This window comes from Lissotriton helveticus, chromosome 2_1 (assembly GCF_964261635.1).
Source record: "Lissotriton helveticus chromosome 2_1, aLisHel1.1, whole genome shotgun sequence".
Lineage (NCBI taxonomy): Eukaryota > Metazoa > Chordata > Amphibia > Caudata > Salamandridae > Lissotriton > Lissotriton helveticus.
Window position 1 is genome coordinate 113,913,710 of NC_136059.1, and position 24,341 is coordinate 113,938,050.

The 24,341-nt window shown below is 46.8% G+C and overlaps 1 protein-coding gene across 1 annotated transcript in view; it reads right to left on the bottom strand.

Annotated features, from left to right (window-relative positions):
- Positions 1-22,661: 22,661 nt before the first annotated feature.
- Positions 22,662-24,341, bottom strand: part of LOC144819240 (protein FAM200A-like) — a 338,184-nt gene continuing 336,504 nt past the window's right edge. The window contains exon 5 of the mRNA XM_078677215.1: positions 22,662-23,399. Coding sequence (XP_078533341.1) covers positions 23,380-23,399 — 20 coding nt within the window. The 3' untranslated portion in view covers positions 22,662-23,379. The remainder of the gene's footprint in view (positions 23,400-24,341) is intronic.

A 24,341-nucleotide genomic window follows, 5' to 3' on the forward strand; every position in this document is an offset into this window, starting at 1 on the left:
TTTACTGCAGTCCTTGTTGTAAGCAAAACGAGGCGGGGCTCCTTCCAGCGGGGCTCCAGCGGACTTGAACGATCAAAATTCCGCACCAACACCAGATCGCCTGGAATGACTTCATGCGGTTTCCCCTCGGTGTTGTCTGGAAATGCGGCAGCAACCTGTGAACGACAAGAGTGTAGGGCAGACATCAAGGAAGCTAGGTAATCTGTCAGCATATTACTGGAAACATCTGTAATACTGCGGGGTCTAGGTGTACCCCACATGTTTGGGGGGCGGCCGAATACGACCTCATACGGGGACAGACCTGATCTGGAATGTGCAACCATCCTCATATAGAATAAAGCAACTGGCAGGGCAACTAGCCAGTCTACACCTTTCTCTTTACATGTTTTCGCAATGCGAATTTTCAGAGTCTGATTATGTCTCTCTACGAGACCGGCTGCTTCAGGATGGCGCACACAATGAAACTTCCACTGGTACCCTAACAGAAGGGAAACATGTTTCATAAGCTCAGATGAGAATGGCTGGCCGTTATCAGAATACACGACCCTAGGGAGTCCATAGCGGGGAAAGAATTCACGAACCAACTGCCTGGCAGTGGTCGCGGCTGTGTAATCTGGAACTGGATATGCTTCTGTCCACCTGGACAAAGCGCATACAACTACGAGGACATACTTGAAACCTCGACATCGCTCCATCTGAATATAATCCATCTGGAGGACTTCAAAAGGGTGGTCAGGAGGTTGGAATCCACCTTGTTCCACCGGGACACTTTTACCTGGATTGAACTGACAACATATCATACAGGTACGGACTTTCTGCTTGGCTGCAGCTCGTAAGTGCTTGTTGAACCAAAGGTTCTGAATACTGTCTAACATAGCTTTTTCTCCTAGATGTGCTGGACTATGTGCGGTATTAATAATGACTTGAACCATAGAGTCGGGGAGAAACCATGTGGCTTTTCCCTTCGTCAACCATCCTTGATCTGTCTGGACCCCTCCTTGTTCGGACCATTTCTTGATTTCTTCGGGAGTAGCATGTAACTGTATGTCTATGACATCTTGTGTAGGGTCCTTGACTGTCATACAGGTAGTCGGATCTGGAGTGAGTGTCTGTGTCGTGTTAACTGGAATGTCTGGGGTCTGAGCTGTAAGCTTGGCTGTTCGATCTGCTAGATCGTTACCTTGGGAAATGATGTCAGTAACTTTCGTATGTGCCTTGCACTTCATGATAGCGATAGCTGTCGGTAAATGTAGTGCATCTAACAGAGCTTGGATGAGGAGACCATGCTGAATCTTGGTTCCATGAGAAGTCATGAAACCTCTCTCCTGCCAGAGCACTCCAAAGTCATGTACGACTCCGAATGCGTAACGTGAGTCTGTATATATGTTTACTTTCAGGTTCTTGGCACGTATGCAGGCTTGGGTCAGAGCAACTAGCTCTGCTGCTTGAGCAGACAGGGTGTCAATACGATGTGTTTCTACAACTTCAGTTTCAGTAGTCACTGCATACGCGGCTACTAGTTCTCCTGTACTTGTTCTCATACATGAACCATCCACATAAAGTGTCAGGTCGGGATTAGGTAATGCAATGTCTGTCAGGTCTTGTCTTGGCTTTGTCATAGTGTTAACAACTTCCACACAGTCATGTGTGGCAGAATTTGAAGTAACTGACGGTAACAGTGTAGCGGGATTTAAAATGTTGCAGCGTCTGATTTCTATGTGTGGCTGGAACAGTGTCAGTTCATAACCTGTTAAACGTGCAATTGTCAAGTGCTGAGTCTGTGTTCGGTTTAAAAGAACTTCCACGGAGTGTGGAACTTGTACTGTCAGGGAATGTCCTAACACTATGGAATCACTTTGTCTGATTGCTAGAGCTGTGGCTGCAACTGACTTGAGGCACGCAGGCAGAGCCTGGGCTACTGGATCTAATGTGCTCGAGAAATAAGCACAGGGCTTGTACTGTCCTGCTTGATCTTGTGTAAGAACAGATAATGCAGTACCATCACGTTCTGTGACAAACAGTGTAAAAGGCTTACTGTAGTTCGGTGTTGCTAGAACAGGTGCTTGACATAAGGCTTTCTTTAATTCATTGAAAACAAGTGTATGTTCCTGGGTCCAAGGGAGGACAGTCGATACGGCTGCCTCCTGTGTCGTTAACTGTATCAGTGGCTTGGCTAGAAATGCATACTGAGGAATCCATTGTCTGCAGTAAGAAGTGAGGCCAATAAAAGCTCGTACCTCCTTCTGTGTCTTGGGCTGTGGAAGACTCGCTATTAACTGGATATGGTCTGGTGTCAACTGCCTACCCCACTTGGACAGTAAGTGTCCTAAGTAGATCACTTGCTGAACACAGAATTGTAATTTGGAAGGGGACACCTTGTGCCCCTGCTCGGCCAGAAAATACAGAACCGTGAGTGACGCTCGCTCGCAGTCACGTTCAGAACGGGCTGTGATCAGTAGATCATCGACATACTGGAGCAGGGCAGTGTCAGTTGGCATGTGAATATTGTCTAGTTGTCTCTTAAGTGCTTGACTGTAAATACTAGGACTCTCTGTGAAACCTTGAGGAGCTCGTGTGAATTTATAGCTCCTTCCATTTAAACAAAAAACGAAAAGGTACTGGCTGTCTGGATGAATGGGGACACTGAAAAATGCGTTCTTGAGATCTATAACTGTGAAAAATGTAGCTTCAGAATCAATGGCTGTTAGTAGGGAAGAAATATCTGGGACTACTGGGTACTGGGGTATGATACATTTATTAAGCTCTCGAAGGTCAATCACTAATCGATATACTGGAGGTGCATTTGGATCAGTACGTTTCAGGACCGGAATGATAGGAGAATTACATACATTGGAGTCAGTTTCTACAACCACTCCTTGAGCAATATGCTCGTCAATAATTTTGGATAAGGCTGCTACAGCCTCAGGTGGCAATCTGTACTGTCTGATTCGTGGCAAAACTATACCTTGTTTGAGAGTCACACGATGGGGTGTGATGTGCATGCAACCTACATCAGTTGGACCTTGCGCCCATAAATGCTGTGGTACATTCAATAATCTTGGATCAAAATCACGTAATACATAGTGACCTTTAAAGTCTCTGAGAAACAAACGGACTCCTTCTGGGGAGCAGCAAATTAGTGCACCTAATTCTTTTAACGTTTTAATGCCTAACAAATTTTCTGGACATGATTTCGTAAGTAATAAATCAGTAGTTCGGGACAATGGACCAACTTCTAGGGAAACTGGTTTCGAAATTTCATTAACAATCGGCTTTCCTGAAAATCCAAGGGAAACATTTTTAGAGCCTGAGAGCGGAGCCCCTGGAACCTCGTCATGACTGATAGTAGTCCTACTTGCCCCTGTATCAATCAAAAACTTTCTGTCTTTCCCTAATACTTGACTGTGTACATAGGGACCCTCTTGATCTACAGGTATCTCGATGAGAGGCAAGCCTACCTCCCTCTCTAGGCTGTTTCATGAATACTGTTGATACTCTGGATACTCTGACTGGGCATACTGGTACATCTGCTGTGTAACATGCTGTGTTGCAGCGATAGGCTGCGGTGCTGGAACTGTCTGTTGTGCATTCTGGGGTGGCTGAGAAGTCTGTGAAACTTGTTCTTGTCTAGGCGGACGTGGTCTTTCTTTAGTTTTACCAGTGGCTATGTTGTGTTTCAGAACTGCACACTCGTTTATAAAATGACCTGGCTGTTTACAGTAATTGCAAGTCCCTTTAACGGGAGCTGCAGGATGACTGGCTTGATTCGGACCCCTCTTCTGACTGTCTTGTGGAACCGATTGTGCAACTAATACTTTCATTTTCGTGTCTTTCATACGTCTCCTTTCGTGTTCTTGCTCTTCCCTGATTCTATTCTGGTGATACTGGAGCATTTGTAGCATTTGTGACGGAGTATTAGCTTGCCAACTACTTTCGACTTTCAATACTCGATTTTTAACTTGTGGACTTGAATTCTCGACTAGCTTGGTTACAAAAAGATGAGGGTACGATTCACTACTCGTTTTCAGACCACTGTTAATAATAAAACATTTTTCAAATCTAGAATAAAAATCACTAGTGTCTTCATCCTGTTTCTGTTTACAAGCTGAGATTGCATCCCAATCTTCCTTTTTCGTGGCTAGTAACCTTGGCAAAACCTGTATCAATAACTCGGGCAATTCTTTAACTTTACCCCCTAGACCAGTACCTGGTACTCGTGTAGTATCTTCAGCTTCTAGAGCTGTCCAATCTATCTTTTTCTCTCCCACCTCCCATTCTTTTTCCTTGAGTTTTTCATATACCCCTGCGGGCAACAGGACCTTTAACATTTTAATGATATCAGGATACGTGTATTCTCCCATACGGAGCATGTCTTTTAATTCTCGATGGAACCCTGCTGGATCTTTGTCGTGACAGGGAATTAACTTTTTCATCTCTAAGAGTTCCATCTTTGTGATAGGGGTGTAAACAAATACTCGTTCTAGATCACCACCCGTTGTCCTAACTGGGTGTACTTCTCGTAACGGATGCTGTCTATCTATGTAAAATGATTTACTTTCTGGAGGTGAGACATGGACAAAATGCGGATTCAGAACCGTTCTATATTTGTGGCGCTGTTCTAGAATGATACTAATTAAATCAGTACCTAGACCTCTCCATCTATACTGGAGTAACTCGTTCAGAACATCATGTAACGGACCTGGATCAGAATGCTGTCCCTCATACAGTGTAATGAGGTGCTGGATCATATACATACCCACCAGTCGCTGCTCGGCTGGGGGCAGTTTCAGAAACATTTGTGCCACTATTTCGTCAGGAAAAGTGGTAGAATCAGTAGTCCATCGGACCGCTGATCGGGCTAGTTCTTGTTCATGCATGGTACTAAGTTCACTATAACCGATTCGTGATTTCAGAATGTGGTCGGTAGCTTGAAATACTTGCTCAAGAGAACCTTGTTCTGGTGCTGGAGGAGGGAAAACTTTCTTGTGTTCTAGGCGTGAATGTCGGTCGGGAAGTCTAGTTCTACCTACATACGCTATTCTGGAGGGATTCTCGTCGTCTACCTCTTCGGTATCAGAGTTGTCTTCTTTCTCGGTTACTTGTGCTGCTTCTCGTTTCTCGTGTAACTTTATTATTTCCCTACGGATCTTCTTGTACATACTCTCTATACAGTTCTGTGTCTTGTGTCTTCCCTCGGCTATATGGTCACTCCACCTGGTCAGGACTTTCATTTCTTCCGGATCTTTATCCGGATAATCTTGTTCTCTTATCAAACAATTAATTAGAAACTTTAAAAGCATGAGCTGAATCTCGACTTTTCTCTGAGCCATGGCCTCGCCAATACTTCCTGGATCTGCTCCTGTACGGATGAAACGATATATTCTGTCTAGATAACCTTTCATATTCGGTAGGGTGTCCAAATATTCGGTCACCCGTCTTACACGCAATGAATACAGGACCATATCATCATCGCCTGGGACTGGATCATAACGGCATTCGGTAAGAGCTCGCTTAATATCTGCAACTGACTGATGTTTGGGCGAACGCTGTAACGCTCGGGCATGTAGCTCGAGTAATGTCAGACGTCTGTGTTGAGGCGGGGTTCCAGGAGGACTTCCCCCCGCAGCTCCTAGACTAGAATCGTCGACGGGTATTGTACGTGCTGGGAGAGTGACTGATGTAGCGGGTACATGTACTGTAGGCTGGACCGGGGGTACCGTAACAGGTGCTGCAACGGGTGCCCCGGTGGCTGGAGGAACAGGAATTACATTATTTACGGGAGCTGGCGGAGCAGGATTTGCATATTCTGGGACTGTGTCGTCCAAATAGGACGAGAGAAAAATATCAGCTGCGGTCGGTTTGTGACGTAGCTTAGTCGGAACTAATGGCGGCGGAAAATTACATGGTGCTTCCGGGGTTGCTTTCGGCAAGCCCTCGGCAAGAAGAGGATACATACCCTTAATAAGGGCATTTCTCTGTCTGTCTGACTGTTCGGCTTTAACTCGTTCACCTACTTCGATTAATTCCCTTTCTTGGGCTCTTTCTGAGGATTCCCTACTTAATTCTGTCTTTCTGATTTCTTTTTCGGTTCTTTTATGAGATTCTTTGCGCCATAACTCGATGGCATCTTTCTGGGACTGTCTGGCTTTCTTTTTCCATAATACTTCTTCTACTCGCATGATGCACTCGGCATCCCACGTACCTGATACGGGCCATCTATATTTCTCTTCTAATTCCTTAGTGTACTCCACCCATAAGTCTAGATATAATATGGCACTTAAGCCATGCTTATGATACATAAAATGACCTGGACTGTCCCTCGGCGGGACAGGAACTGCTTCCTCTAGCAATCCTTTTCTGGTTTTTAACTGACGTAACTTCGAGAATAGAGGCATAGTTTAGGCTGGAGTCTGGACACAATACAATACACTATAAACACAATAATAACTGGAAAAACAAATCACTCATACCACGACATTGAAAGCACATGAAATAACATTTAACATACTAGAATAACTAGATGCACTGCTAAAACAGCACGAAACTTACCGGTCCCATAAAGAGACACGTCAGGACCCGCGTCCACCTAGGTGAATACTTCGTGTTGGATCTGTGTACCCAAACCCACGGACCAGAGACAAATTAATTGACCCTGTCTAGATACTACCCCAGCAACGGTACTCACCGGGCAGCAAGAACGGAAGGCCTCGGACTGGACTGGACTGCTACGACGACGGACTACGAACTTCGGACTTCAGTTACAGGTGGGCCTCCGGATACCTCGGACCTTGGACTCTCGGCTTGGGCTCTGGTCGGGACTCGCCGCGTTCCTCACCGCCTCGTCTGGATGCTGGACCGCAACCTCCGTCTCCTCCGTGGGCCTGAGGGATACTTGAAGCAGAAATATCTGCACGTGCACGGTATGGTTCCGTCACGGCTGCAGAGGATTAGGGGGCCTGCGTGGCTTCTCCGGCGCATGGGGAAAGGGCAAGTCCCTATTCGGGCGCCATTATGTGGTAAATAAATAATTAATTACCGGTACTATTTTTCATATAATCAATAAAACAGGTAGCTCAATAAATAAGAGTCAGGATTCGAGGTATAAATAAATAAATCCACATTTGTAAAGCGCACAATCACCCGTAAGGGTCTCTAGGCGCTGGGGGCCGTCGGGAAGATTAAGCGAGCTATTGCCCAGAGTCACATGGTGCTGGGCTAATCTGCCGCCGGTGCCGGGGATCGAACCGTGTTCCCCAGATTCCGGAGTCAGTCGCCCTGGCCGCGGCGCCACACCTCTTCCACATTGAGTCAACAGGCTTCAATCAGGCATAAAGGACAGGAACAGGACAGCCTGTACGGGGATAGAATGAAGGCAGCTGCCGGGGACAGGATCTGGGAATAATGCGGGGAAAGGGGTAACTTTTTGTAACAGTCCATAGTATATATATCAAAACAATTGCATTACATTCAGTACAGTAGGCGTAGCAGTAGGCGTGACTCGTAGCAGTCGCGAAAGATAAGGGCAAAATGATGTAACAAGAAGGCGTGTACAGGGCGTATACATAGACATGTGATGTAAACGTAACAGAATATGTCATAAACGGGGCGGAAACATTGTTTCCTAACCGAATCTAACATCCTCACCTGAATTTTGCAAGCTAACATTACTGGCCATATGGCAAGGTCGCTAACCGGTGTCAAGGTCCTGCAAGCTGCGCCTCACCTAGAGATGTGCGCATGCGCAGCCGGGCCCGATAAATACCCGGTCCACGCCATGAACTCCATTTACCCACTTAAGGAGGGCCCTTACTCGCGCCATACGCTGACGTCATGAGTACCTGTGCGCGGGGTGGCTCCCAGCCTCGGGAAAGCGTGACTACTCCCCAACCCGCACCCGTTTGCAGCACCAGTTACCTTGCCCCTGAAGGTCTAGGAGGGGCCAGTGACCCCTCCCCCTGGGCGGGCACCTCCCATGGATGATGCCCGCCCCCAGACCTTAAAATAGCTGCTCACCGGTCATGACCTTACCGCCACAGGCCAGCATTGTTAACCGACGATCTGGCCTCCCCCAGCCTAGACCGAAACCAGACACGTGCTTACTCTGTAAAGCCCTCCAACCATGCCCAGAGATTATTCGACCATATGACGTTCCCTGCCTCAGTCAAGTGTACCCCATCCCGAAGGTAGAACTGCGCGCTCCAGATACACCCATGTGGAATTGTCTGCAACCGGGGGGCTCGAAATAGTTTGTCCAACTGTGTGTTGATCCTCTTTACCGAGTGATTCAATGCCCTGACCGAGTCCCCCCCTCGCCACTGCCACCGATGGATAAGTTGCGACCATACTACTGTGCAGCCTGGGCACCTCCTGGCCACCCACCCCGCAGTGGAGATTATCTCCTCTATAAGGACGCGCCTCCCCAGATTGGCCAAGTCATCCTCCCCCAGGTGAAGTATCACCACTGTTGGAGGAGCGGGTTGCTGTGCTAAGAGTCCCTGGAAGAAGTTCTTAAACTGGCTGAGGCATAGACCCCCTTTTCCAAAGAATGAAATGCTAAACCCCTTTTGTGCCGCCCTTTCTTTGCGGTCTCCTGCCATAAAAACATTTTCAGCACGCCTCACATAAGAGTGGCCCACAATCCAAACAATCAACGTCCTTTTCTCTCCATGTCGCTCGTGCCGCGGTGGTGTAGATCGCCGACGTCCCGCGGCGAGTTCCTCCCCTGCATCACAGGTTTGAGAAACTGCAAAAAACCAAAAACATACCAGGCGTGAGAACCATCCTGTCACAACATGTCAATTCGTGCATAACGTTTGTAACATTCAGACGACCATCTCTCAAGCCTCTTCACGGACTCTACTGGGAGACCCCCTAACACTGCTTCAGTGGCCGCCCCAATCCTAAAGGAGTGCGTACCAAAATCCTTGGGATCAAAACCTGCTTGTCTGACCGCCAGCTCCAAGACTCGCCTAAACTGGTACCTGGTCAAAGGTGTCCCATCCGCGTGACACAAGAGTGCACCCCCCGGCGTGCCATCTCGCTGCCTGTGGAAGATCTCCACATTAGAAACCGGGCAGCAAGAGTTGTCCCGGGACCGGTGGAGCACTATGGTGTGACCACGTGAGACCTGGTCCGTTTTCGATCTCTGAATTGTCACCCACATAGTATCCTCTCTGATCTTCACACAGGTCCACTGTAGGCCGCCCAACCTATCTCCCTTTGACCCTGCTACCAGTTCACCAATTCTCAGGGCCCCGTAGAAAGCCAGGGAAAATGCAGCCTTGAACAGAAGTACCTCCCACTCTGAGCCACAGACACTGTGAAGTGCCACCAATAAGGCTGTCAGTCGTGCTAACCCAATGGACCTTCTTCTATCTGCGGAGTTACCTTGTAAGCGGTGCCAACCCCTCAAAGCCTTGCGCACCATAAAGGTATTAGTGGGATCGCGCATGCCCTTCGCCTGAGCAAAGAAGGAGACTGCCGCCCTATGTCTGCTCGCAGCTGCCACTGAGCGCCCCTCCCTGTGCATAAATTCCAAGTAGGCCGCAAAGCTGTCCTCATGTGCCCACTTAACCTCCCATTCGAGCCCCAAGAAAGTACGGTGAGACAAAAACGCCCCTTCGTAAGCTGTCTTGGTCCTGGGGGCTAAGCTAGCAACCACGAGGTCCTGTAATCTGGGGCACCAATCTGCCAAAGTACCGCCGGGAAATGCGCTGGCGAGGGGTCTGCTGCAGGAAGATGTTCCCTGAAAACCTGCATTTTAAAGCGAGAAAGGGAGTCAGCTGCATTATTGAGTATTCCTGGGACATGTTTGGCCCTAAACACCACATTCCATTTCAAGCACTGTAACACTATCTACTTTATCAGGTGCAGTATTAACGGACAGCGTGCCCCCTGTTGATTTATACATTCCACAATTGTCATGTTATCCGACCAGAACACCACTGATTGATTACATAGATGTTCCGGCCAGACCCTCAAGGCCACCCATATTGGGAAGAGTTCCAGGAAGCCAATATTGGCGGTCAGACCCCACTCTCTCCACTCCTCCGGCCACCGCTGAGCGACCCACTTGGTCCCCAGGATGGCGCTGAAGCCCACACCACCAGCAGCGTCTGTCCATAAACCCAACTCTGCTGATGTTGCGGGGGGACCAGGCCACACCACCCTGCCATTAAAATCCTCCAGGAATGCCATCCATATGTGCATATCCTGGCGAATCTCAGATAACAACCTCGTGCGGTGATGTTTCTCCCGCAGTCCTTTCATCGCCTGGGCAATGGAGCGTGAGAATGGGCGCGCCATTGGAATGACCCGTAGAGCAAAGTTCAGTTGTCCCACAACTTCCTGCAATTGTTGTAGTGAAACTTTGTCTTTGCGAAGGCATTGCCGAAGGGCTGCCCTAAACCTCTCCACTTTGTCCATGGGTAACCTGAAGCATCCCTCCACCGAGTCAATCTCGATACCAAGGAATTCCAGGCAGGTGGACGGGCCGACCGTTTTCCCCGGCGCCAGCGGGACCCCAAAAGTCTGCATGAGCACGCAAAATTCCTGCAATGCCCAAGCACACTCCTGAGAGCCCGCCGTGCCCAGAAAAAGGAAATCGTCCAGGTAATGCATGACCTGGTGGTGGCCCGTCGCCTTTCTCATGACCCATTCCAGAAATGAGCTGAACGTATCAAAGTAAGCACATGATATGGAACAGCCCATGGGCATGCATTTATCCATGTAGAACTTGTCTTCGAAACTGAAACCTAGGAGGTGACGATCCGCAGGATGAACTGGGAGGAGGCGGAATGCTGACTCTATGTCGCACTTTGCCATCAGTGCCCCTGGCCCCAGAGCATGCAACAACTCCACCGGCTGGTAAAATGAGGAATACTTTACACTACAAATTCCCTCATCAATCGCATCGTTCAAGGAGGCTCCTCTCGGTGCCGACAAATTATGGATCAGTCGAAACTCGCCTTTCTCCTTTTTGGGTACTACCCCCAGTGGTGAACACACAAAATTGGGTACAGGCACCTTCAGAAAAGGACCGGCAATCCTGCCCAGAGACAGCTCCTTGCTAATCTTAGCAGCCACCACTGCGGGATTATGCTTTACTGACAATTGATTCCTACAATGTGCGCTACCCGTGTACCCCACCGCCGGGATCCTAAAACCTTGCGAGAAACCTTCCTGAAGTAAAGTGGCCGCCGTGGGGTCAGGGTACCTATTCAACCAGGGGATCATTACTACCCAGTCTATTGGCGTGGGGGTACCCAACTCGTCTGCACTACTCTGGCTTCCTCCTTATTTTATTTATTTATTTATTTATTTTATTTTTGAAATTTTTAAAGCGCGCAAATACCCATAAGGGTGTCTCGGCGCTTTCCTTCTGACCGTGGCTGCTGCCGAGCTTGGCCCTGCAAGTTGTCTCGGGGTGGGATGGGTGACCACAGACTGCACATGCATGTCTAAATCTACAGGTGCCCGGGGCCCTCGCGCAGGAACGCTTGTTAAAGTCCCAGCACACCCCTTTTCTCTCTGACCCGCCCCCCTCTATTCTTCCCCGGGACCTCACTCCCCTGGGCTGACCGAAAGGGCTGATGGGGTATGGCGGAGAATACCTTGACTGCACTGGTGGACTGGGATGGGGCTGTGTCTCCCGAGAATTGTTTATGCCAAGACATAGAGTCCACCCTGTCCCATGCCAGCGATGCGTCGAATTCCTTGGCTTTCCTGAAATTTATATCATACTCCTTCCACGCATCCCCCGTGTATTGATCGCTCCACCCCACAATTCTGCTCTGGTAGCACGCCATTGCTGCCTGTACATTAGGGGGCCGTTCGGCCATGATAGCCGTGAGGACAGAGAAAGCCCTGATCCAATTCTTCAAAGTCTCCTCTACCCTGAACCTGGAGCACTGTGCCCTCCATTCGCTCGGATGCATCCACTCTTTCCGTAGCTTGGCCTGCTCCATCTCCCTATTATCTAGTAACAAAGAGAAAACGTAAACATATTTTCCGGCCCAAATCAACTCCTTCACTTCCCGGGACACATGTTGCGCCAGATTTTCGCTCCTCGATGGCGCTGAGCCATCCCCCAGGAGAGGCAGCGCCACCTCCTTACCATCTACAGGCGTCTGCGCTGATCGACCACCAACTCCACTCGGTTGGGTGGGACTGGAACCTGCAAGTGAAGATGTTGAGGGCACCGCGGCATTGTCGGCCGCCGTCGCCGCTTTAATCTTTTCTACTAACTTAGCCGCCTCTGCCGCATGATCTGATGAAGCAAAAGACATTCCCCCCTTTTGTAGCCAAGGCAATAAAGCCGTTATCTGAGATGCCAACTCAACCGGAACCGGTTCTGAACTACCAGCTGGCGCCTCAGGAACCCCTGTGGCCACCGTCGGTACCACGGGTGAGGTAGGGGTTGCCGGGGCCACGGGCGCCGGACTTAACGGCAACGGTGCAATAGGGGGTGGTACCGCAGGTACGGGTGTCATAGGGACCGGATCCACAGGCACAGGGGCTGTGGGACTGAGCCTGGGTTTCTTGGCTTTAGATTACCTCGGTGGGGGCGCGAAATCCCCCCTTGGCAAGGGTGCCGATCTCTGCCGCACGGGCCTGGCCGACGTGCCTGGGGGATCAGCCAACCTCTCATTGATGAGGGCTTCCAACTCATCAACTTTCCCCAACTTCTTATTAATTTCACCCATTTCCCGCATCATGGTCCGCATCATAACTTCCATGCTGTACCCCTTGACTACCTTTCGTCCAGGCATACTTGCAACCAACTGTCCTACACTCACAACGTTACCAACGTTGTACCTTCACCAGATGGAGGATCCAACGGGGGGCTATAAGCACCACACAACCGTAACCGCAATGCCCCGGCTTCTCCGGTTTGTCGGAGGTGAGTAAACTCTAACGTAGACCCACCCGGCGGCTATCAGAAGCAGTGAAATGCAAACCCCCCGCTCTCCTCTTACCGTACGCTCCCCTCGCTTTTCGGAAAGCTCCCCGTGGCAGATGCCGATTTTGCGGAAGAATGCCGGAATCCGCGCCGCTCCTGATCAGCACCTGAAAAGTAAAACAAAAGAGTAAATAAAACAAGAAGCCCCGAGCGTGGGACACGACCGGTGTGGGAGAGCGTCCAGGCAACAAGGGGGTTACCTGGGCGCTCACCGCCTCTTTATCCTCGAGGGGCCTGTGAGGGGGGGGGCAGCCACGCCCCCCACCCCACCCAGCCCCTTCAGCCACTCCCCCCCCGACCCGGATGTCCCTTGATGCCATCCGGGTCACGGGAGGGGGGGCACCAACCAATCGGTGGCAGGGCGCGCCCTTCAACGGGCCCGCCCTACCACCGAGAGGCACAGAAGGAGGGGGCGATCGCCGCACCGCCATGCGGGTGTGGGGGCCAAGAGCCCCCCCTTTTCACGCACGGCCTCATAAATGAGGCCCCTGGAACTCACTTCTGCCTCAGCCCCGGACCACCACCTCCTCCATCGCCTTCAATACGGACCTCAAAGTTCTCCTCCTCCAAAGACACCTCCAAATTTAATTCACGCCCTCTCTATTATCTGAAGGAAGACCTCCCATTATTGAAAATTCTATTTTCCATGACTATGGAAGTGCCTTCCCAGTGTGTTCTTGTGGTTGGAGTGTTTGCCATTTATTGCAGTATTATCCTTCTACCTGTGTTGGGTACTCTTTTGTAACATGTACACGTCACTTTTCTCTTGTAACACACTGTTTGCTACCTCTCACATTTTGTTTCCTTTAGATACTTGCACGAGTGCCACCATTGCCTACGTAACGTTTGTTTTTGTGCTTGAGTGTCTGCCATTTATTGCAGTGTTATACCTCTACTTGTACTTTGTACGCTTTTGTAACCTGCACACATATCACTTTTTCCTCCTGTAATATACCGTTTGCTACCTCTAGTATTTTGGTTGCTCACAATCGTCACTTTTGCCTCATGTAACTTAACGTTTGCTTTTGTAATTTGTTCACTTGTAATTTTCTCCTCATGTATCATTACTGTTCCTATTGTGAAGCGCTCTGACACCCTCGGGTAAAGTCTGTGCTATATAAAAATGCATAAATAAATACATACGTAAAGAAATTTCTTTCACAAAGGAAAGGGTGCAGTACCAGGGACACCTAGGGACAGCCTGTGTTACTGCACCCTTTTCTTCCTGAAAATAATTTCTCGGTTTATGCTAATACTGGCATACTTTGAAATGAAATAACAATTTGCATTTGTAATGTCAATAGCTGCCATTTTCACTAATACGAGTGGTTTTGCACTGCAAATGCTGTGAGCAGCCTCCTGTGTGGCTTCAGCAGTGAATATGTCATTGCGCCAGGAAACAAAGAATAAACCTTCAATTACCCAATATAAGTTAAAAGGAAGGACACAGTAAAAGGAAACAGCAGCCACGGAGGTCAGAACAAAACTAAAAAAGAGGCTAAAAGGAAGGATGAATGTGAGGTTTCCTCTTATACAATAAACCTGCAAAGACAAGTGAGGGGAGGGGGGTTAGGCACTGCTTCCTTGGGACTACACAAATCAGTATAACGTATGTGCTATCAAACACGAGACCATTCCCAGTCACGCTGGGTGACTATATGTGGCCTTGTAAATATGGATAGGCACACTGCGCGGTGCGTCCAAAAAGGTGACGCACCAGCGGGGCAATGCGCTTTTAAATAAGCACCTTTGGGGCATATTATCAAGGCCAAGAAAGCGGAGATAAAATTATCTCCCTATTACCTAGCTGTCGCTAACACCAGTTAGCGACAGCTAGTAGGAGATAGCGACCATCTTGGGCCCCACTTTGCATGTCAGTGATATTTATCACTAATGACATGCAAAGTGGGCGTGCCAAGATGTTAGCGACTGGAAACAGTCGCTAACATCGCTATCTCCTATTACCAACTTTTGGAGATATTTGCGCTAAGCGCGAATATCTCCAAAAGCTAACACCTGCCCTGAGCAGTTCTTAGCCATGTTATCCAACGGGAGGTGGATAACATGGCTAAGAGCATTTGCTCGGTAATGCATGAATATCGCTGACTTTTCAGCGATATTCATGCATTGCGGACGTTTTTTATCGCTATTTATCTGCGATAAAAATCGCCGCAGCTCAGCGGTAAAATTTTGGGGCATATTATCAACAAATAGCGATATTTATCGCTAAGTAGGGTTAGAGACACTTTTTTTATCGCTAAGTATCGCTAAGCATCGCCTATTTTTATCGCTTAGGAACCTTGCTATTATCAAGGTTTATCTCCTAAGCGATAAAAATCGGCCGAAATGCATGAATATCGCTGAAAAGTCAGCAATATTCATGCATTATCGAGCTAATGCTCTTAGCCATGTTATCCACCTCCCATTGGATAACATGGCTAAGAACTGCTCAGGGGCAGGTGTTAGCTTTTGGAGATATTCGTGCTTAGCGCGAATATCTCCAAAAGTTGATAATAGGCGATAGTGATGTTAGTGACTGTTTCCAGTCGCTAACATCTTGGCACGCCCACTTTGCATGTCATTAGTGATAAATATCACTGACATGCAAAGTGGGGCCCAAGATGGTCGCTATCTCCTATTAGCTGTCGCTAACTGGTGTTAGCGACAGCTTGGTAATAGGGAGATAATTTTATCTCCGCTTTCTTGGCTTTTAAAGCCAAAAAAGTGGAGATAAACCCCTTGATAATATGCCCCTTTGTCTCTAACCAAGCAATAGCGATAATTATCGCTATTGCTTGGTAATATGCCCCTTTGTGTTTTACACCACACATTCATTTGGTACTTTGCAAACTATACAATCTTTCAAAGCTATCAAATGCTTTTCTGGATTTGCTGCTAGCTAATTGCCCAAGCTAATACATTTTGTAAGGTTTATGTGGATTGACAAATCTCTCCGAACGTGCACTGACATGCAGTCAATATAAAACGGTTTCTAAGAGCACCAGATTAATAGTCAGCAGATGCGGTCTGTTTAAAGAAAACGGAGAGACAAGACGTACCTTCGTACCAATGAACACAAACTCACAGTACTCTCATCAGTCACTAGACTCCCCATAAGAAGGTCTAATATGTTATTTACAATCACCAAACTAATAAGGGCATCAGATGCCACTGATCTGATTTCATTAAAAAGGAAATCGGCACTCATTTTTTTAGTAAACAAATTTTACTTCATTTTATATTGCAATGCAGTACAAAAAACACCTGGCCTCATTTCCACAAAAATAACAAAGCGAGGCGCCGCAAGCCATTTTGCTGTGCCGAGCGGTGTCATTTTAAAAGCATACGGTGTCATCTAGTTCCTATATATCTATATATTTTCTGCACGTTTAGACAACATAGACTATAGGATTGGTGTCAAACTGATTCTGGACACCCCTATCGGGAATGTTAGCCTGTATACCAGCTAGCTCTCAGTGCCACTAAAAACCCCTCTTACCAAGGAGAGAATAGTTCTTGGCAACTATCAGACATGACAAACCTGGGGGCATATTATCAACAAATAGCGATATCTATCGCTAAGTAGGGTTAGAGACAATTTTTTTATCGCTAAGTATCGCTAAGTATCGCCTATTTTTATCGCTTAGGAACCTTGCTATTATCAAAGTATATCTCCTAAGCGATAAAAATCGGCCGAAATGCATGAATATCGCTGAAAAGTCAGCGATATTCATGCATTACCGAGCTAATGCTCTTAGCCATGTTATCCATCTACCATTGGATAACATGGCTAAGAACTGCTCAGGGGCAGGTGTTAGCATTTGGAGATATTCGCGCTTAGCGCGAATATCTTCAAAAGTTGTTAATAGGAGATAGCGATGTTAGCGACTGTTTCCAGTCGCTAACATCTTGGCATGCGCACTTTGCATGTCATTAGTGATAAATATCACTGACATGCAAAGCGGGGCCCAAGATGGTCGCTATCTCCTACTAGCTGTCGCTAACTGGTGTTAGCGACAGCTCGGTAATAGGGAGATCATTTTATCTCCGCTTTCTTGGCTTTGAAAGCCAAAAAAGCGGAGATAATCCCCCTTGATAATATGCCTCTATATCACTTCATCTGAGCCTGGTCTGCAGGTTCTCGATAGCTGGGTACCTGGCAGTTGGCAGGAGCTGCGGAGCAATGCACCACCTGGCACTGTGCCACAATGCACGCCAGAGGCAGGCTGCACCACCCGGCACCATGCCACAATGCACACCAGAGACAGGCGTGCACTTTACGACTACCAACAACTCTGCATCCAAGCTTGTTGTGAAAGGTCCTCGAATTTCAGTTAGACAATGCATTTTGAAAATAACAAGGTAGTGTTGGTGCAAGTGTGCATCTCATATCCAACTTGTTTAGTATCTGTTAACTGTCAAACACGCAGGACACCGACCAGTTGTCCAGCACAAACTCCCCCAGTATCCATTTATTTTGCATACTCCGGCTGACCACACTTCTTGCCAGGGCCACTCTTCTTTCTCCTCGGCACCTCCATGCCCCTGCCCTTATTCTAAGCAGTGCTTTCGGGCACTGTGGCCCAATGCGAGAAGGCAGAAACATAAATGGTAGTTTTTACCGGTTATGTTTCTGCCTTCTCACACCGCGAGAAAGCAGTGAGGCCACACCCCCGCCCCTATGGGGGAGCCGCCACTGCGTTTTAAATGGACTAAAGTAAACAAATATAAAACAGGCAGCAGTAGTCAGCAGTGGCGGTTTTCCCATGGGGGCGTTAGGGCGCCGCCCCCCCTGCTTTCTCGCCGTGCGAGAAGGCAGAAACAAATGGTAGTTATTTATAACTACCATTTGTTTCTGCCTTCTCCCACGGCGAGAAAGCAGAACTAACTTCCTGGTTTAGAGTGGGTGTTACTCGAGGGCAGGGGGAGTGGCTTGGGGGAGTGGCTTGCCCACTGTTGTTAATACTGACTGTTTGGGCTGCCTGAGGCCGCCCACACAGACAGTATTAACAATAGTGGGAAAGCCACTCCCCCAAGCCACTCCCCCTGCCCTTGAGTAACACCACCCACTCACTCTCCCTGTTCTCTCAGCGAGAAAATTACTTAGCCTGGGGCAGCCGGCCGCACCAATCAAGAACTAGGCGGTGGAGGGGCGGGAGGCTGCCTGCAGCACCGCCTTCCTGATGACGTGCTGCAGGACTTCAAATCGAGGACGGCGGGATTCGGGATGAAGTCTCGGACGGTGAGAGTACTGTATTTTATTTTATATATTTATTTTTCGTTTCCATACCCCTCCCGCCTCCCCCTCATCCCCTCACGAGTGGGACCCCATTTCCAACCCCCTCCACCCGCACGTAATGCCGGCCGCGACTGTGTGAAGTCTAGTTTGCAAATGAAAATCTAATTTATGGCTTTATTACTTGTTTGGAAATCTGCGGTATGCTCTGGCATTCCCCTTCCGCACACTGCTCTAGAGCACGGCTGTGTTCGAACTTCAAGGTGCACTTTGCAGTCAGAGAAAGGTTAATAAAATGCAGAGTTCTGTGTTTAATTAAGGCCAGCAGTTTGCCAAAAGAGTTTGCGTGATATTTTCAAGTCTTTGGAAAAAACCTAGGGGTATATTATCAAGGGGTTTATCTCCGCTTTTTTGGCTTTAAAAGCCAAGAAAGCGGAGATAAAATTATCTCCCTATTACCAAGCTGTCGCTAACACCAGTTAGTGACAGCTAATAGGAGATAGCGACCATCTTGGGACCCGCTTTGCATGTCAGTGATATTTATCACTAATGACATGCAAAGTGGGCGTGCCAAGATGTTAGCGACTGGAAACAGTCGCTAACATCGCTATCTCCTATTACCAACTTTTGGAGATATTCGCGCTAAGCGCGAATATCTCCAAAAGCTAACACCTGCCCTGAGCAGTTCTTCACCATGTTATCCAATGGGAGGTGGATAACATGGCTAAGAGCATTTGCTCGATAATGCATGAATATCGCTGACTTTTCAGCGATATTCATGCATTGCGGCCGTTTTTTATCGCATTTGCGATAAACCTTGCTAATAGCAAGGTTTATCTGCGATAAAAATCGCCGATGTGCGGCGATAATTTTTGTCTCTAAACAAGTTAGAGACAAAAATTATCGCTAGTTGTTGGTAATATGCCCCAAAATTCTCCTGGGCCTCTTGTTTGTTTGGTGTGTGTTTACTCTGCCTCTGAAGTCTGAACTCTTTCAGTGTTACCAGAGGGTGTTGTAGCTGCTCCCGCATCCCTATTTGAGTCATCTTTCAGCAAAAGCAAATCAAGACCCACGGTTAGAATCTGAAAGGGAAGAAATAATCAAGGTCAAAGGGCTTCACTGCAGATTTCTTATGCAGGTTTATCCTTGTGTTTGTTTAACAGGGGACAACCGTTAGCTGTGAATACTTGTGCTTGTATATCAGGGCCGGGGACGTCTAGTCTGGCTTAATTATTATACATGAAAAATATGTTTGAAAAATGATGCTGCCATACATGCCAAAATAAAGCTATTTTCATTTAATACAGGTTAACTCAAAATGAAAGATGTTACCAGTAAACCAGCTGAAATTGTAAAATTGTTTTAAGTGAATGCGATGTCCGATGTAGGATTTATAATCTGACAGCATGGATCTGGCTACCTTCATGTTATAGTCGCTGCATTGTATTTTATTAAAGCTTCCTGTTACCCGTGTTAGCAAATGATTAAACTAGCTAGAAAGGGAAAAGTGAAATATAAAAATGAGCAGCTGATTACTCTGGAGGTCCTCGTCCACTGTGCATATCCATACATACTTTAAGATTGTTTTATTAGTAGTCCTATTGTGGTTTGGTAGTATGTATTCTGGCGACTGGTCGATATATTTTGTAGCAGATTCTGTGGGCTCGCTATGCACAGTTTTGTAAACGATCTCTACAATGGTGTGCCAATGAAAATGTACACGGACTGTACAAGGCAGTGCTGTACTGACTGTCCAGGTGTGCAGTAGGAGAGGAGACATTGTGTACACTGCCAGTGCTGCATCAGCGTTGAAAGTGTGCAGTGTTGAGTGTGAACTTGTATGTTCAGTGACAAAATGCATACGCAGTTGTTCCAAAGATGCTAGGGTGTCCCGGGCTGCTTTTGAGCATAGTGCTGTGAGGGGAGTGAACAGCGCTGTGGGGGTGTGCTGTATGCCCGGTGGTGTGAGGGGTCTGATAGCATACACATGTGTTGTGAGAAGATTAAAAGTGCACAGTGTTGCACTGTTGTGCATGCAATGATGTTTCGGGATTGATGCTTACAGTGGTATCTCTGGTGACTGTGCACGGTACTGTGTAAGGAGTGGCAGTCTACTCTGCCCTAGAAGGCCCTACACCAGCATTGTCAAACATCCTTCTGTGTGTAGGATACTGTATCGAGGTTGGCCTTGTGCACAAAGCTGCACAGAGGCTGGGCATGTGCACAAAAATGCTTCACCAGAATTTTACGTCCTACCACTTTCAAATGTCACCAGCCGCCACTGGTAGTCAGTGACAGCAGAGCCTGTGCCACTCTCATGCGATCAGCTGTCAACGATACACGCACTAGATATTGTATTTCTAGTGAATATATTGTTGCCAGTTGATGACATAAACGTGGCACAGGCTCCGTGGTCACTGGCTGATGCTGCTGTACAGTCAGCATACCCTCCTATGTCACCCCAAACCAAGATGGCGTTGGCCTGTCCAGATCGACCGTCTGTAATAAGATGATCTGTAGCCGAGTAGTACAGATTGATGATGGTTTATTTATGGATTTCAGGTTAAATCATAAAGTCAGTCAAGTATCATCTAAGGATCACATAAGTATACTCAAGTCTCTCCTAAGCCCCACCAGGAGCAGCTCTCTTGCTACTCAGCCCTCTCTTCCAACTGTCATCCATCCACCAGGCACACCACACATTCCATATTACCTCACACACTCAACATTCTACCATTCACCCAGATAGGGCTGAGCAGCAAGACAGGATAATAGGAAAGACACGTGGCATCCAAACCAGGATACCACACCACCTTCCCCCTTACAAATGAACAAACAAAAGGAATAGTGTAGAACATGAGAATAGTCATTCTAAAATTGGATCTTACATTGTAGGATAGAAATTATGAATAAATAGATAAAAGTATCTATAACGACCACCCCTTCCCCCTTTATATATAAAACAGGAATAGATTGATAAAACATATTTTCGCATTGAATTTCACCAGAAGAAACTAATAGAATTCACCGTAACCCACACAACATGCCAGTTGGCCAGACCAGCAAAGTGAAAGAAACGGAGAAGTCAACAATTAAAATACGCGAAAAAGAAAATCACCAAAAAGTATTTAAATAAATTACAATTCCTATAAAGTGACGTGTGCACAACGTACACTAAGTAGGAATATGTAGGTGACTAAACAACAGAGTCACATGCAATGTATGCAATTTGTATAAAACAAATAGATGACAGTCACGTGCATAGAACAGTATTAAAAATAAAATTTGTATGAACAAATTTGTGACAGTCATGAGCACATATGCTATCATGTAGCATTTAACTATAAACATTACATATGTGTATAGCATTGAACTTACTATACAAAACAGCAAATTAACTTTAGTATGCTATTTTTAAAATTCACGTAATAATCTTCTAGAATAGCAAATGAACTTTAGTATGCTACATTAATAACTTTCTAGAAAAGCAAATTAACTTTAGTATGCTACATTTACAACTCGTGCAGACAACCTACTAAAATAGCAAATTACCTTTAGCATGCTATTCTCTAAACTCATGAAAATAACCTACAATGGAACACAGGCTAGCACTTGAACATATAAAATAGCAAATTAACTTTAGTATGCTACTTTTAAAACTCGTGTAATTACCTACTAAAATAGCAAATTACCTTTAGCATGCTATTCTCTAAACTCATGAAAATAACCTACAATGGAACACAGGCTAGCACTTGAACATATAAAATAGCAAATTAACTTTAGTATGCTACTTTTAAAACTCGTGTAATTACCTTCTAGAATAGCGAATTAACTTTAGTATGCTATTCTTAAAACTCGAAAATAACCTACAGTGGAACACAGGGTAGCACTTGGATATATAAAATAGCAAATCAATTACCTATCGTCTGCAACTGTCCTACTCCCTATAAATGGTTAACCACATGACCAATTTGGCATAAAAACATTTAATTACTTAATGTTGTAAATATATAGAAGAGTCCAAATACAGTCCCCCACAAAAAAAGATTTAAAAAAATAAAGTAGACGCCGTTGTGATGAAGGCAATTCAATTCCATGTAAATAATGAAGGTTATTAAAATGAGGTTGAACTTATCCATAACTGTGGAATCACTTACTTGAGAATGAAGTCCACCACAAACCGTAGCGAAAAACTGAGAAATGAGCCCCAAGACGATGAAAAATAAGGGGACCATTGTTGAATTTTTAAGAGACTAACAGAAACAACTACTCATAGGACAGTGCTCTATTTAATTAATAAATTTAGCGTGCGCTGAGCAGCAAGACAGGATAATAGGAAAGGCATGTGGCATCCATACCAGAATACCACACTCATAAACACGGTGACAGTAGTACCTCTGAAGACAGTGCTTTATTCTTATGTCGCCTCTGTGCAAGGTAGTCATAAACGACATAATCCAAACATGTCTATTATTGAATATATGCCGGACATTTCCTCCAGGAAATGCCTTCCAAAAATTCTATACGTGAAGTTCACTGTCACACAAAGTACGAGTGAAACACCACGTAAGAACGCAAAGCATGGATTCAATCGCTGCGAAAGCAGCCGGCAACTCACGTTATAATACAATCACCTGATAATGTTAGGGCGAGGCTGCAACTTGCGTCAATCAACAATAGAGAGTTTGGAACAAAAACGCTCATAATAATCTGTAAACACAAGATTCAAAACTAGTTATCCATGGCTCGTAGGGATGAAAGCGAAGTGACATGCGGGTTTGTATGCAGATTTCTCGCAAAGGATTGTGGGCAAGCGGTGCCACTAAGTCTTGGGGCGCTGCAGTTGCCTGATCCCACGCAATGAGGGTTTGTATGCAGATATTACGCAAAGGATTGTGGGAAGGCGGTGTTGCCAATAGTCTTTGGTCACTGCAGAGTAGGGTGACCAGCCCTCCGTAAATTTAGACCTCAGTCCCTGGTCCTTGAGGATCCTTTTTGCGGACTCCTTTAGTCCCTAGTTATGGCCTCTAGAGGGAGCAGCACTGCCAGAAGCCTCAGCCCCCTGAAGGGGCCCCTCACACCCCTCTGAGGACAAGAGCAGAATGGCAAGCAGTCTGGGCTGTTACAGCATGCGGTGTCCTCCTCCTGCCTCAGTGTCCAGCAGGGCCTTCTGTCAGATGGATCAAAGGTAAAACGCCCATGCTGCAAGGTGAGAAAACAGTTTATATAAAGAAGCCTGCCAAACAATTAAAAACGTTATTTCACTGGCTGAGCCTTTTTAATATTATATTCAACAAAGCCATAGTTGCTTTAAGTTAAGCAACTAACAACCATTGACAAAGCCAATAGTCCGGCTTGTTGTTGTTGTAATGATACTTGCTGTATTATATATCTGGATACAATGACAGAAACAACATAATACTAGTCGAGTGGGCAGAACACAATGCTAAGCACTGATTTTTATCCTAGGTGATTAAAGCCATGCCCCCTGTAATTACATTGAACACCCCCTTTGAAGAGACCCCCTAGTTTTCTAACCCCACGTAAAGCCCTGAAAACAACACCATGTCACAGTCACCTCACGTCCTGGCACTGTGCATCATGCATGACTCATGACTAAGGGGCAGATTTACAATAACTGGCGCATCCCCAGAGATGCGCCAGTTATTGTGCGCCGCAGCTCCGTCACCCATGGTGCGCCGCATTTCCAATGCGGCGCACCATGGGGCAAAAACGGCCAGATGCGTGACGCGGCATATTGCTGGAGTTGCAGCAATGCTCTGGGGGGCCCTATCTGTCCAATGCTGTGTCAAGCCTTACGCCTGCTTCAAGCAGGCGCAGGGTTTTGATGCAGCATTGGCCTAAAAGTGACTGAGTGAAATCTTGTAGATTTCACTCAGCCACTTTAAGGAGGCCTTCCTGCGCAGGAACGCCTCCTTATGGCACAGGGCTTTACAAAGTGACGCATCTCCCAGATGCGTCACGTTGTAAATACCCCGCACCATGGTGCATCTTTTGCGCCGCCGCTGCGTCACAAACTGACACAACGGTGGCGTAAAAGAGGCGCAAAGGGCTTGTAAATCTGCCCCTAAGTTTTCAGATTGTCTATGTGGAGGGGCATAGTGAACCTTCACCCACCCCACC